The sequence below is a fragment of the Octodon degus genome, unplaced genomic scaffold (assembly GCF_000260255.1).
Source record: "Octodon degus isolate 3935 unplaced genomic scaffold, OctDeg1.0 scaffold00093, whole genome shotgun sequence".
Taxonomy (NCBI): Eukaryota; Metazoa; Chordata; class Mammalia; order Rodentia; family Octodontidae; genus Octodon; species Octodon degus.
In genome coordinates this window covers 7,940,851-7,957,201 of record NW_004524669.1, presented here as the reverse complement: position 1 = coordinate 7,957,201, position 16,351 = coordinate 7,940,851, and the positions used below count along the sequence as shown (strand labels likewise).

The window sequence follows — 16,351 nt, the reverse complement described above, 5'->3', positions numbered from 1 at the left end:
CAGCATATTGTAGCCATAAGTGTATAGCCATGTTCATTGCAGTGCAATTAATAATAGTAAAACTATAGAACCAGACTAAGTATCTACTCTCAGTTGTCAAACTCAGTTTGTTGCAAATTCATGTTCAAACACCAAAAAGTTCAAGAATTGAACACAATTTTCCTACAAGAATTAATGGGGGGAGGGGAGATGGCTCAGTGGAATAAGCACTTCCCTGGCAAGTGCAAGGGTCTGAGTTCAATCCCCGGTTGTGCCAAAAAAAAAAAAAAAAAAAAAAGAATTATTGGAGGGGGCCCTGCCCCTTAGCTCAGTTCTTTAAGTGGCTGCTTCAACAAAGCAGTCAGGCTCAGGTTGCTGTGGTTCGATCCCCACAACTCAAGCCAGCCAAACTTGCCCTGAAGGCATTTGGAGAAAAAAAAAGGAATTAATGGAAAAACAAATAATTGGTTTTCATTTTATTATTATTATTATTATTTATGTATTTAGTACAAGGTATACAGGGTCTCACTACACAGATTGGACTCATAGTGATCCTCCTGTTTTCAGCCTCCCAAGCGCTGGAATTACAGGCGTGCACCACCACATCCAGTCTCAGTCACCATTTCAGTGCACCCCTGGGGTGAGTCCGGCACAGCACACTGGGGATGGAGCCCCAGTCCCTGCATCTGCCTAAGCAGGCACTTTAATCCACTGAGCTATCTGGCCAGCCCCCAAATAATTTTTTTTTAAGATTTATTTATTTATTTATTTATTTTAATTTTGTGTGTGTGTGTGTGTGTGTGGCCAGCTCAGCCCACCAGGGGGCGGGGCTGGCTGGCATGTGGTGCTGGGGGATTGAACCGTGGTCCCTGTGCTTTAGCTACAGCTTGTTTTAAGTAGGTGCTTTAGACCACTGAGCCATCTCACCAGCCCCAAATAATTGGTTTTTAAGCTCCCCAAATTACTTATAAATTTATTTTTCCAGGACTTTAACAAACTTTGCGATTATTTTTGTAATGCTTTTGTTCAGTTTTCCTCTTAGCTTTACAGCTGGTATCACTTTCTTTGGAGCTATGGTTACAATATTTTATGCAAATAATGAGCTTTTAACACACTAACACAAGTACTATGTACTATCTGAGTCGGAGTGGCACTTAGACTGAAGTGTCACCCTTCTGTATCACTGCGTTTCTCACTCTTTGCCTATACAGGTGTTTCAAGTTGGACTTTTGGTTTGATTATCAAGCAAAGTTACAAACAACAGATTTCCCCCTCGCCTGCCGGAAATTTGCAATTTGAGCATTGCAAAGTTCGAACTTGGAGCTGTTCAACAGCTGAGGTATCACTATATGTAAATATAAAATGGAGTGCTATTTGCTCATAAGAAGCACAAAATTTTGTTATTTGGAGGAAAAATGACTGACATGGAGACCTTGTTGAGCACAATAAGCCATACTGGAGACACAGATACATGTTTCCCTAATATGTGTCATGTAAACAAGATGATAAAAACTAGAAGAGAGACTATTAGGAAAGAAAAAGACGATGAGGTAGAAGGAGTATAGTAAAGGTGGGCAACAGGAATGGATGTGATCAAAACATGCACTGAGACAAAAAATGAAACTAGGGGCAAGGTGGCACAAGAGGGGTTATGAGGGAGGTGAAAATTAGGTATGCTTCGTGTATGTATGAATCAGACAAAATGAAGCCCATTAATTTGTATAACCAATATGGACTAATAAAAAAGATATGAAGGAAAAACAACTTTTCTTTATTAAAATACACCATCAAGAAAGTGTACAAAAGAATCCCCTAGACTAGGAGTATACATAATGTTACATTTTCACATAATATTGCATGTAGGAAAGCAATGAATAATATTCCACTTATAGTATGAGCAAGAAATAAAATACTTCAATTCCAGGAATAATTCCAGTTTTTATTGATGCAATAAAAGGAAAAAAAATAGCTGGAAAGTTATACCTTATACTTGACTGTAGCAACTGTCATTAGGATGACAACACTTTCTTAGTATTTCCATGTAAAACTAATTTTTCTCAGAATATGTTAGATAATGATTTAAAATTGAATTTCCAGGTCAAGCAGCATGCCTTCATTTAAAGTTTATCAACTTTTCTTAATTGCGATTAAAAAAAATCAGATTGGACTGAGTCAGTCAGAATTCTACAACTGCTCTTTTTATTTTTTAGTGGCTTCTCAAACAGATCTTCAGATAAAGGTTAAGAATACTGGAATAAAAATGAGGCCATGGGCAGCCCCAAACACCATTACAAGAAACATAACCTTAAAAAATGTCCTGAAGATGTATGCTTGGGCAGCTGCTAAAATGCACACCCCTATTATTGTTGAAGTTGCACTCTGTAACACTGGGTAGCCCAACATATGCAAGGCCTCAATTGCCTTTCTATTTGCTGAGCGCTCAGAACTGGAAACAAAAGCATAGGAAATGTGTGCAGAAAAATCGAAAGAAAACCCTATACAAATGACAAGGTTAATCATAGATATGGAATCGAGATTGACCTTCCAGAATGCCATGAAACCTGTCACTCCCACAATCACAGAACCAATAGCAAATGTCACCCACAAGGCACACATTGGGTGAGGAATGAGCACTAAGGAGACCAGGAACATAGCCACTGATGCAACCAAAACGTTGCGCAAAGTGTTTTCCAGTATTGCCCCATACTGGTCAAAATATATGAAGGCATGGTTATAGACAAGCAAGGGGACCTCACACTTTTTGGCTATACCTCGTAACTGCTGTAACATTAATTTCTTTCTGACTGGGTAAGCAACATCCTTAGTCTGAATGAAACCCCGGGAAGAAATGATTTCATTTGATGATGAAATATTAATATCATTCATAAAATTTGGAAAGGTATTTAAAAACCCAGAAATATTGTCCATAAAAGAATCCTTATCATTAGGATCCTGACTGTTATTTTTCATATATTGCACATATGTTTGTAACCAAAACTCTGTAACATTTTTATCTACATATTTATTTTCTTCAAAATTCGTAATACATTTTTCCAATTTTTTCCTTACATTTTCATCCCAGTATTTAACATTTTCAGTAACAACAACCATAACCCTGGGACCATAATCTGAAAAATAATATTCCTCTACATCAAAATATGGTGTGATATAAGAATCGTCACTGGCCAGATTTCGAAGGTCTAAGCCTTCCTGCACTTTTAAACACCCATATATGCTGCTTGTCATATACAAAATGTATGTCAGCACTATGAAAAACTTAGTCTTGGTGCGTGTGAGAAAAGGACCAAAATAGTCTCTAAAGAACACATTCATTGGATGAACATCAGTTTCCCGTTCGTCTGGGACAGAACCAAAGGGGACACAGCAGGCCTTTTTTAATGAAGACCATTTCTGGTCTGGCTTTTTCAACCATTGTAGGCAGAGTACTTCTCTTTTACCATCGAGGGCCATAACGGCTCCAAACCAGGTGATGCTATAAAAATAGCAAAAGAGAAGGGTTGTTCCTGTGTAGATGCAAAAGTACTGGATGGACCTGAAAGAGCTCATGATCCCTGTGTAGAATGCCAGGACGTTGGTGAGTGTGGTGATTGTGATGGACACTGCCACATGTGCATAAACCTTGGACATTCTCTTTCTTATGCTGTCCATGAGGCTTGTCTTCTGCCAGGCAGAAATCATGATGAACATGTCATCAACACCAACACCTGTTAAAGAGGAAAAGAATCTTCATATGTGTTAATACCTATTAATAGTTACATAGATGGACCATTTTCTTTATATCATTTACCCTGCAAATCTTTGCTTAAACACTATCTCTTCCATGATGTTTTCTTTAGTTGCCTCTGAATTCACAACAGAATTTACCACTCCTTCCTCGGTAAGAAAAACTTTTGTTTATACATAGCATGCATGGTATATTCTATTCCAAGTCTTTACTTGCCTACTAGGTAATCAGTTCCTTTCTACCATGAGATTTCCTGATTGGTTTGGAATAGAAATAAGAGTATTTGAGAAGTCTGGGAAAACAGAGAACCACAATGGAAGAGGGCTAGGAAAGACAGTGTGAGCATGTTTCAGATATATTGTAATTCCCTCAAACTTTCTATGAGACAGAGCATGCAGTGGTGGCAGTGGCTTTTTTTGCAACTACGGCCAAGATTAAGGCATGTTATCTTTGCGGCAAGAAGAAAGATGAGTTGGTGAACCAGCTGGAGGACCTGAATTACAGCTGTGCACTGCCAAAGTGATGGGCATGCGCATCCAAGCTCTCCAAGATCCGAGCTGTCCGCAAACCCATCGCCCGTGTTCTCACCGTCATCAACCAGACCCAGAAAGAAAGCCTCAGGGAATATTACAAGGGCAAAAAGAACAAGCCCCTGGCCCTGAGGCCCAAGAAGACGCAAGCCATGTGCCACCGGCTCAACAAGCACGAGGAGAAGTTGAAGCTGAAGCAGCAGCAGCGGAAGGAGCGGTCAAGGCTTGAGCTGTGTGACAGTAAAACTCAAACTTTGGCAAAACAAAACAAAACAAAACAACAACAACAAAAAAAAACCCAAAATAACAACAAAAAAAACTTTTCTATGAGAGTTGACACACTTTTACTCTTGTATTCCTTTGCCTTCATGTATTGGTATCTCCTCGGTGCTTAGAACTGAAACGTTGATCTGAATTTGAATTTACTTTTCATATTTTGGAAACAACTTCGAAGAATTTGGAAGAATACTGGAAATTAGAACCTGACCTCTACCCAGATATCATATGGTTGGTGTTATCTAGACAGAAGGCATACATGGGCACAGACCTGTGGAATCTGCCTCTCTCCACTGTGGCACCCTACTGCTGCTGTCTATGAGGGTTCTAATCCTGCTCAGCATCAATAATTAGACCTTGAATTGATGTTTGTCAGATATTTAAAAACCAATTTTATTACTTATACAATCTTATTCAGAAATTGTCCTCGGACATGTCTTAGCTAAATTTAAAAAATCACAAACACACACACACACACCCTCCTATGCACATATAGTCCACATACAAGTGACTTACTATAAAACAACAGCATATGCTTTAACTATTGTTATTTATGACTTTAGGGTACGTCAAGTGACTGAGTGTGCTCAGGAAGGTGTGCTCTAAAAGGCTAAAGCACATATCCAGTACACGTTAACTGTCTCCCCTAGGAAACATGTATCTTATTTTCTAAAATATAATAACTTTGTTTTATGTTAAATAAATTCTAAATAGAACAAATTGAAAACAACTAGAATTTCACTCCTTAGGAATAATCCTTATTAACAATACAATATACAGCCCATCTAGAATTTGTTCTATGTAAATTTACACATAGCTATTTCTCTATTTCAAATATTTTGCAATAAAATTTTTTTATTTAATGGGCATAAAAGACTGAATATATTCTAATATTTTACATTTGCTACATTTGATTTGACATATCTCACCCTGCTGTGATTGTCTCTGACACTTCTTTGCTCTCTGCCTGTGATCCCTGCCTGATTATGCAACCAGATTCTCAGAATACGAATTGGTGGATGAAAAGTACCTTCTCTCTTTTGAGCAGAGTCTTTTGATTTGTTGCAAACACGGACTAAAAAAACTGGGTGGCAATTTACATTGTCCCACAGCACAATTAGGAAGATGTTCCTTTTCCAAACCATCAATTTTGCTAGGATGAGTAAGAAAACAAGCTGTCACTCTTTTAGTTTATTTGTTTTCCTTGATTAATTGAAAGGTCAAACTATTTTTCTTATATTTTCAGAGACTTCTATTTTTTGTGTGAACTATTATTTATGTTCCCTATTTGTCTGTTTGGGGGTATTAGATTTTTCCATCTACAAAGAAACACAATTCCATATGATTTTCTTTCTTCCTGGCACCTCATGTTGAATCTGTGTATCCACCTACAGACAATCTACCCCACTCTCACATGTCCAACATTGTGCAGCTTTACATTATTTTACTCACCTAGAATGAGAAATGGTGAATTTTTAACAATGATCACAAATGGCACTCCAATGTGCAGCATCAGACCAAAGCTGCTCACCACTGCCAAGACAGCAGAAGATACTCCTAAGACTGCAACCAACACTTTGTTTCGTATGCAGTCCAACCTGCAAATTTGGAGAGAAAAATCATGGAATTTGTGGTGGCAGCTTGAAATTCCATTTGATAATATCCATAACTTGGACATCTGGTACAACTACTGTGGAAATTGACAGGTCTGCACCCATACAACAGTGGTCAGGTCATCATGGCAGTGAGCCCACATGGCGTGGGAATCCTAAACCAACAACATGCTGTCCTTAGACTAACTTCTGTCTTCTCTCCCCTTGGTTAACCTCAACTTCATCTTTTGTTTTTCGCATGTGCCAAGTCTTTCCCAATCAGCTTCTGTTAGACACTGCACTGCCCATGGAAACTCCACCCCCAACCCATCCCAATAAATTATTTGTCTCCCTGCTTCTGCCTCGGACAATTCTTGCTTTTCTTCTGCAGCTCTCCTGTGTCAAGCAATAAAATCTTTCTTTTCCTCTTTCACACTTCTCATTTGCATCAGAGGAAGGAAGCTTACAGAAATCAGTGTGGAGAGTCCTCCTATTAAGACAGAGATGCTGCTATAGCAGCAGTCTGGTCCCATTTGACCCAGCTATTCCCCCTCTGGGTATCTTCCCAGAAGAATTACAAACATCATATCACAGAGATGTATGTGCACCCATGTTTAGAGCAGCACAATTTGTAATAGCTAGGTCATGGAAACAACCCAAATGCCCATGAACCAAGGAATGAATAAAAAAAGATGTGGTTTTCTATAATGGGTTACTACTCAGCCATAAAGGATAAACTGGAGATTGTTATATGTAAATGGATACAACTTGAGACCATACTCATAAATGAAATAAACAAGACGCATATGTGTAACCACTGTATTGTCTCCCAGTATGAGAAGCTGAAAGAGTAAATAAGATCCAAAATGTACAAGATCCAAATATAAAATGGGAAGAAACTTTAAAAGGAAAGAGAAACTGGAATGGGGTAATGGAGGAAAGGAGAAAGGGAGAAACAAAAACAAAACAACCACTAAGGAACAGCCTTAGAATTTATATTTTCTTGACCAAAACTCTTTATAGATTCTGACTCAGTAGGTTTGTAGTAAAGCTGTAGTCTCATGTCTAAAATTGTTTGCATACAATTCCAACTTACAGGCAGTTGTGGGCATCAGTGGCAGCAAAATGGCAAGTTTTCTAAAGTTCCTATTACCTCAGCAGCAGGGATAGGCCACACTGGAATTACGATTCCTGGAAAATGGTGTTTCTGCTTGGTGAAGAATATAAATCTCCTTTGAGAGGGAGATTCTATCATCAGTTTTGGAAATTTACAATGCATTGCAAAGGGTGTCCAAGTTTTCTCAAAAAATATCTAACACTTGATGTAGGTTTTGTCACTTCCAGAGAATCAGATGATACTGAAATACTGTGGAAGAACAAGGTACCACTACTTGGTATTGCTTGAATTATAATGCAGTTCAAACTTCAGTGTAAACTCTTGACCAAGTCTTATTTCTCAAATGACTTCACTGGAAAATAATAAATAGAAAAAATATATGTATCCAAAAATATGTTTGAATTGAATCACCCACAGGCAAATGCACAAGTGTAAGTTACAACCCAAGAATGGTTATCTGGGAACTATCTAGGAAGTATATTCCAAATAAGGGACAAAAGACCTTCAGTGATACATGCAGAGAAGGAAAAAGAAATGTATAAGAACTTACAGGAGTATTCATAGGAGGGTCAGTTTTATATCCATGCTCAGAGAATGCATACAGCAGACTGCTGCTGTAGCAGCATCTCTGTCTTAAGAATTTCCCCATCCCTGTTCCTCTACTCTTGGGGTGTGCTTTAACCCATGAAGCAGCAACTCAGCAAGTTCACTGAAAGAAGCAGAGAGGGAGAGGGCTGGCAAAGTCCCTTTCTCCCCATCAAGGGCTATCCCATGTAGCACAGCCCAGTTAGCAGAGATGGAAAACCCTTACCTTCAAGTCACATTACCATTTGTTCTTACTACAAGGACATGGAAATCTGAACTCTGACTGGAGGACTTGATCTTAGAATGGCCATAGAAGTCACAGGGTCTACCTGAGTTCTCCTGGGGAAAGAAAGAACTCATTCTATCTTTAAAGCTTAAAAAAAATAAAGGGAAGCAAAAATAAAATGGCTGCATGTTTCTAAGTCATGAGCGCAGAAATCAAAAGCAGATTTTTCTGAGTGATTTTTTGCAATCATTTGTAATGACAGGTAAAACAACGACTAAATTTGAATCTTTAAACCAAACTATCTGGCAGAAAAGCTTTGTCAAGCCAACGTTTTCTTTTCTTTTTTTTTTTTTTTTTAACATTTATTTATTGTGTGTGTGTGGGGGGGCCAGCTCAGCCCACCAGGGGGCGGGGTCGGCTGGCATGTGGTGCTGGGGGATTGAACCGTGGTCCCTGAGCTTTGCCAAGCTTGTTCCAAGTAGGTGCTTTAGACCACTGAGCCATCTCTCCAGCCCAAGCCAACGTTTTCTATCTTACAACTTTCTTTTTTTAAAATGTATTTTATTCCAGGGTCTCACTACACAGATCAGACTCATAGTGGTCCTGTTTTCAGCCTCCCAAGTGCTGGGATTACACGCCCAGTAATACCACCACGCCCAGTCTCAATCACTATCTCAGTGCACCCCGGGGGCGGGGCTTGCATAGCATCCTGGGGATTGAACCCTGGTCCCTGTGACTGCCTAAGCAGGCATTTTAATCCCCTGAGCTATCTGGCCAGCCCTTCTATCTTATAACTTTCACACCGCTTTTAAGTATGCTTTCTCCTACTGATTTAGGGTTAGGGTGAAATGACTATGAAACCTGTTGGAAGGTGCCCTGTTTTTATTCTAGTTGTTTCTGACAATTTTTGATTATTTTTTGGTATTTCAGTACCTTCTCTGCCATTTTGCTTGCTGACATGCAATGCTACAAAGTTACAAAGAAACTGAAACTTTTATAAAGTAAAAGAATTACAGTACATCTAAGATTAATTTATTATTGAAGAAAGATTTTTGGTAAGTAATGTAGCCTAAGTGTGCAGTCTTTTTTTTTTAATTTGCGGAACCGGGGATTGAACTCAGACCCTTGAGCTTGCCAGGGAAGCACTTATTCCACTGAGCCATCTCCCCAGCTCCTGTGCAGTCTTTATAATGTTTAGAGTAGTGTGGCAGTGTCCTGGGTCCTCATACCCAGGCACTATTCACACTGGGACTCACCCAGAACCACTCAGTTCTGCAAGTTCTATTCTGTTCTGTTCGACTCTAGGCAAGTGTACTATTTTGAACTTTTCTACCCTATTTTCACTGTAGCTTTTTTGTGTGTACATATATTTATAGTTGTCCACTGTATTGAATGAAGTAACATGCAGTACACCTTTGTAATTACTGAAGGTTCCAACGGCCACCACCCTAGAGTATAGTGGATTGCTAACTGGTAGTCAGCTTGTTACACCCAGCTGAACTGAACTAGCATGGTGCTGGGTATGGGAGGCCCACTTGAGGACTGTTGCCAGTGGCAGAAGCTGTGGACAGGCTGCTAGGGAAGCTGTTTGGAGAAGCTGTTGGAGCTGCTGGAAGCTGCTGGTTCTCTTGGGCTATTCTGCTGGAGGACCTTGTCATGCTGGCTTTCCTGATGAACTTGTCTGTTCTTGGAGGAGGAACTCAGGACCTTGCTGTCGCTGAGGATGGCTGCAGTTCACTTTTGGGTAGTTGTGGTCTTCATCTTGATTATCACTTCCTGACTCTAGAGGGGAAGATGGTGCACTGCTCAGCCTTGTGGAGAAGCTTGTCACACTGGCTTTCCTGATAAGAACTCAGTTTTCCTCATTCCTAGAGGAGCTCAAGACCTCACTGTTGTGGAGATACTTCTGGAGGGAGCTCTGGTTCTGATCTTGAATGTTGCTTCCCGGCTCCAGTTATGATCCCTCAGCCTGCTAGCACAGATCCTTCATCTCACTGGCATAGACTTTCTAGCTTCCACTATTGACCTTTGGGCCTTTCCAGTGTAGATTCGTGAAGTGGGTCTGCATGAGACATTGTTGTGGGCTTTAGGCCTCCAGTTGGACTTGTAGGAGGCATTGTATGAGCTCTAGGTCTTCAGCTGGACTCATGCAGGACACTACTATGAGATCCAGCCTCTTAGCTGGATTCTTTGGTCTTTAGTATGGACAGATTTCCTGTATTCTCTTTGTATATGATTCTTTGGGTGATTATAAAATAATCATATAAAATGTGTCCTGTATTGTATTGTTCCCCTTGCAAAAACCCCAAACCGTGACATGGGGTAACCATAGGCCACTCTAAACCTCTTCTCCTACCTCCTGTTATGCTTTTGCACCTGCTAAGGATGTATAAGCATAGGTTAATATGGCCCAGTAAGCAAAGCTGCACCCTGTAACTTTCATCATTAGTTATCCCTGCTATTGATTGCAACCACTGGTGTCTGTACTTTCTCAAGCCCTATCTTGGCATGTAGTCATAACTTCATTTCACTGAACTCTCCCCCTCACAATGCTATAAAATATCTCATAACCTATAGCAGAGTGGCCAGCCAGTTTTGTTTAAGTGCCAGGGTAATGCCCCTCAAGTTGAAATAAAGCTGTCTAGTTGCGCTTGTACCTTTGGGGTTTTTCCCCCTCCCTTTCCTTAATATTCTGGTGGCCCATGAGGGGAGGAGATTGAGGGGACTACTCTAGTATCCTCATCCCTTCCTTTTGTGACCCTGCCTTGTTTCTCTCTCTCTCTCTCTCTCTCTCTCTCTCTCTCTCTCTCTCTCTCTCTTCTCTTTCTCACAAGCTCCATGAGGTCATGTATTATTTTTTGCTAGTCCTTCAGTCAACTCCAGACTCTTCATTATGTAGCCTAGGACTGATCAGATTGGCCTGAGTTCCCCAGGTTCCCAGAAAGTGCAGGTCCATCCCAGATCCCTGGGGATCCCACAGGGCTTAGGGTTAGTGGACTTCTGGTAAAACTGGAGTGGGGACTACTGCCAAATCTCTTGCAAAGAAATGTCTCTGATGTGACTGGGCCATATCCACAAGAGAATATATCTGGGTCCCTAGTCCTATTTGGAGGGTGCCCCAACACAAAGCTATAGATTCCTGTCTTCTCTCTTATCAGTTACTAGGGATCCCAAATTTTTAAATTCTGAAAGATATCCCTTGTAAAAGATGGTAGCCTTCTAAAACATTTTTCACCTCTCAGTTTAAAAGAAGACATTCAGTCTAAACAGCTTATATTTTATTTTCTCATATTGTATTGGCTTGGCCTCAGTATAAGCTGGACAATAGCAGCCAGTGACTGATTTGATTTATAAATTCTTTGTGACCTTGATAACTACCTGCAGAGAAGCAGCAAATGGCAGGAGATCTCTTATGCCCAAGCTTTCTTCACTCTCCTCTTGTGTCTCTCTGCCAAAATTGCTCTGCCCTCCCCAGAGATAAGGGCCTATCAAGGACAAATAAACAGACAAAAAGGAGTTATACATATACTACAGGAAGATATGACAAAGGGGCTCTAAATTGTATTACCATATGCCAATTTTACCTATTTGGCAAAAAGAAGGGCTAAAAGCAACAGAAATACTTGAGACTGTTGTTCATGGGACAGCAGGGGATGGTACAGCAGACCCCTGTATTGACTAGACAACCTCATGCACAGACACTTCTTGTGCATTGTAAATTCTTAGACTATAATTATGGGGTTAACTCATTCTTTTGCTAAAGGATTTTTTTTTTTTTTTTTTTTTGCTGGCTCAGGATGCCTTAAGGGCAGGCCTGGGAAGGCACGTGGATCTGGGGATCAAACCAAGGTATCCTGATCCTGAGTTCCTTTGCTTAAGCAGGCACAGAAACAACTGAGCTAATGGGCAAGCCCCTCATTCTGTTACTGACTTGGAGGTTCATTGGCAGCAAGCCAAATTTAAAATATAACAATCTAAGACAAAATGGAAATGAAAAAGAGAGAGAGACTTTAAAATCTAAGCAGCCACTGCCAGATGCATTATAGAAAGATTATAGTAAAAAAAGAGAATATGGAGAAAGCTATAAGTACAAAGAGGTATTATTGCTATGAGAGGATTTTGTATGATAAGGTTTTGCCCTATGCTCTAGTCAGGGTTTGCAAGGAAGACAATTTAATATAGGACAAATAATTTATAGGATTATGTCGCCCAAAGAGTCAAGTACAAAGGAGTACAAGAAATCTGTCCACATACTAAAGACCAAAAGAATTTAGCCGAGAGCCTGGATCCCATGACAGTGTCCTGCAGGAGTCCTGCTAGAGGCTTAGATCCCATAACAATGGCCCCATGAGTACAACCAGAGGCCTAGAGTCCATGACAATGTCTCACGCAAGTCTGTTTTGTGGAACTGCCCTGGGAATGCCCAAAGATCAGTGGTGAAAGCTAGAAAGTCTGTGCCAGCAGGAAGAAGCTTTTGTGCCAGTAGGCTTAGGAATCTGCATCGAAGCCAGGAAATGATGCTCAAAGTAAGCACAGAGTCCCCCCTCCCCAGGTCAGGATTCAAAGTTTCCCAGGCACCATGCCCCAAACACTCTCCCTCTTGGTTTCCCAGGCACCCTGCCCCAAAACTCTCTCCCCCTTGGCCCCACACAGAGCCAAACCCAAAACCACAAAACAAGGCCACCTGACTTTGACCTGGGCAAGCAACCACAGAAACTCTCCTTTGTTAACATTAAAAGCCCCTCACAGACCAGGTAGCCTGCCAAGATTAGCTCTCCCTCAGCTATTCAAGCCTGTGATCACCTTCCCTAAAAGATCCTATAAAGTCTCCCGTTCCCCTTTTATTTCCTGCTGTCTTGGTCCACTGGACAGCCAGCATGCTTGCCATCCCCAATAAATCGACTCATGTCAGAATGCCTGGTATGGTCGATCACGTGGCTTTGTACCTAACACCCCCAAAAGTACCACAAACATCTTCTGTGAGCTCCTCAACCATCTCGTGTCTAATGATGATGATAACAGCTGAGTTCATATCAGAAAAGCCAGCACAACAAACTCCTCCAGGAGAACAACAGGCCCAGGAAAGCCAGCATCCCCTTAACAACAGCTTGTCTTCTCTAGTTCTCCTTCTTATTCTGTTGGCAACAATACTCAGGTGGGCCCAACACATGCAGCAGCACACTGACTCAGTTCATCTGGATGCTACATCAGTCGGCCATCAGCTGTCAGTCTATCACACCCTACCACCATACAAAAAGGACAGCCAGAAGAAAAAACTAGAAGGCTCAGATATGTTGAGAAAACATTTGTGGAGGATGCAATTTATAGGAAGAAATGCTACTTCAAGCTTTTCACTTGTTGGTTTGGCTGAGCCCTAGCTGTTCATTTTAAAAATTCCTTTTCTTTCTCAAAGAAGACTAAGGGGGACTGTGGCCCTGATTCTCGGATCATCAATCACTCCTCCCCAGATCCAACTCTTCTCTCTGGTTTCACTAATGCTTTTAGACAAATGCTTTAATATTCATTTCTGAAATTGATATGGGCATGACCTGTTTCTGTGTGACTATTAGGGACACCTAGACTGGTTAACGACAAGAATCAGGGCAGCGCCGCTTCCATGGGCAGTTCTGACCTGGTGTGTGACATTCACTATTGCTGATTTTGTGGTATATGAAATATATTTATGCTTCCAAAGAGATGGAAAACTGAACAAATCTAATTGTGCTGGTGACTTTTAGGCTAAAATCATTTATGATGATAAACATTTAGGCTCACTCATCTGACTTTCCTTGACTTTTGTTCCAGATATTGGTAATGATATGTGCATGCCAATCCAGCCAGATGATGCAAGGCTTACACATGTGATTGCTATGTGTATGTCATGTATGTGTTAAAACACTTAGAGATGTTAAAACATTGTGTGCTCTAGATACTGTCACATAAAGTATGTCTATGGACAGATGCATTCTTCTTAGATGGCACTCTTGAAGGATGACAAATTTAGGTAAAAGTTTCCTTGTGTCATTTTATGTAATGATATCATCATAATTATTATGAAAAAATATTATGCTGCCCATCACCTTGTTTTCTCACTAAAACTTTAAACTGTAATCTGTTAACATTCTGCAGGCATTCAATATCTAAGACAACTATGGTAAGAAAATAACAATTCCCTGGTCATATATATTTCGAGATTCTTGAAATCCACACAATATCAGAAGATTAAGCCCACTACTCCCCCTGAAATACTGATAGAACTAGTCACCTGGGTGTTCAAGAGCTGAGATTTAGTGATCAGAGTTAAAAAGCTAACTGGAAAGGACAGCCAATATTTTGGCCCTGGCCCTCCAAGGTCAACAAGGACTCGGGGACATTTTTCTACAGGATCCTACAACTTTGGTGAGTTTCCTACCATCCTGAATAGGGGGACTGTTGGGCCTCAGAGGACATGAGTCAACCAATGTACAGTGTGCTAAAAGGACAAATAGCTCTCATGTTTTAATGGGAAGCCTCATGATCTGTAGGGATCTATTGGTCTTACTGTGAATGGTTCTACCCAGGAAGACATGGTGTCAGGAATGAGAAAGATAGACAAGAAGACAAAAGCTGGGCTAGGTGATCAGTAGTCTGCCTAATGGGCAAGACTCATGCACCAGCACAATGAAACTTATGTTTATTTATACCTTTTGCAAAGTTAGTAACACATAACAGAAGGTTGCCTAGTGACTAGTAGCTGACATTAACCAGTCAGGATGCTTGTCTCAGGACTGAGGTAGCTTGTTTGCTTTGGGCACTGAGGCCTAGTACCACCTACACATCTTTGACTGATTTTCCAGCTTCTGCAGCTCCCTACAATGATCAACTGACTGTGATATATCCTGGCAGCTGACACTGACAGAGAAATTGAGAGGCTCTGCACATGGTTACTAAAGTAATGTCTGAGGAGCCTGAACTGACCTTGACATCCAGAGGTTAATTTTAACCCAAATCTCACTTGAATTTTGTCTTGAACACCCAGAAGAACAGTATAACAAGATATATATATATATATATATATATATATATATATATATATGTAATAGTAATACAGACAAGATGTAAAAAGAGCTTCCAATCACTGACTCCTGCTGATAGTTTCCAGCTATACCAATAGAGGGATCTAGCAGCCAGGTGGTTATAACTGCTATTCCAAACCCTTAAGAACTGTGTTATGGGGCTTACAGATTAGCTCAGTTGTTTAAGTGCCTGCTTGGGCAAACCTAGTCAGGCGCAGGGAACCATGGTTCAATCTCCAGCTCCACATGCCTGACCAGATCTACCCTTAAGGCAGCCTGAGCCAGTCCAAAAAAAAAAAAACAAACCAGTGTCTGAGGGTCAGTGAGATAGCTCAGAAGACTAAGTACCTGTTTAGGCAAGCACAGGGACTGGGGTTCAATCCCTGGCATCACATGCCATGTTGGCCCCACCCTCAGGTACAATGAGCCAGCAACAGAGACTAGGAATGGTGGCACATCCTTGTAATCCCAGTGTAGGGGAGGCTGAAAACAGAAGGATCACTATGAATCTGAGCTGTGTAGTGAGACCCCGTGCCAAATACATTAAAACAAACAAACAAACAAAACCAAAGAACAGTGTCTGAACATGACTCCTTCCTCAGCCTGTCTGTCCATGTTGGTGTTGGTCATATGTACTTTAATTTCTTGGTAAACTTTTTGTTTCTTTTTGCCTAAAGATGGCCAAATTCTCATGGGTCATGCATATGGAACCAATGATATAGGTGCCTGAAATCCACTGTCCTCATGCAAAGTCTACAATGTTTCCCACTGCTGGGTGTATGTAGCAATCCCACAAGTACAGAGGGATGTCTTCACCGGTGTCTTGCTCCAGCAATGCTGATAATTGGACAGCTTTGTCTATATGAAACATGTAAGTGCCTGAATGGGAGGGACACTGTAAGGCCATGAAAAGTCTGTTCTAATGAGAACCCCAAAATTGGGATGCTGTTACTGTTGGTGGCACATGTAAAACATACTCCTTCGTGGTTTATTCCCTGACTGTGACCCTTGAAGGAGCAGTTTTTATTAATGTATACTTGGATGTAGAAGTCTCAGCCCCATACTTAGCTCATACATTAAATGCTATTAGCCAGGATTTAACATTATTTTTATTTATTTTTTTTTTTTTGGCGGAACCAGGGATTGAACTCAGGCCCTTGCACTTGCCAGGGAAGCGCTTATTTCACTGAGCCATCTCCCCGGGCCAGGATTTAACATTATTAATGGATAAAACATGAAAAAATGA

At 40.8% G+C, this 16,351-nt stretch overlaps 1 protein-coding gene across 1 annotated transcript in view; it reads right to left on the bottom strand.

Annotated features, from left to right (window-relative positions):
- Nucleotides 1–1,980: 1,980 nt before the first annotated feature.
- The window catches only part of Ptchd3 (patched domain containing 3), a 24,165-nt gene continuing 9,794 nt past the window's right edge, over nucleotides 1,981–16,351 (bottom strand). The window contains exons 3-4 of the mRNA XM_004638021.2: nucleotides 5,983–6,128; nucleotides 1,981–3,704 (exon numbers count right to left, since the gene is read on the bottom strand). Coding sequence (XP_004638078.1) covers nucleotides 2,209–3,704; nucleotides 5,983–6,128 — 1,642 coding nt within the window. The 3' untranslated portion in view covers nucleotides 1,981–2,208. The remainder of the gene's footprint in view (nucleotides 3,705–5,982; nucleotides 6,129–16,351) is intronic.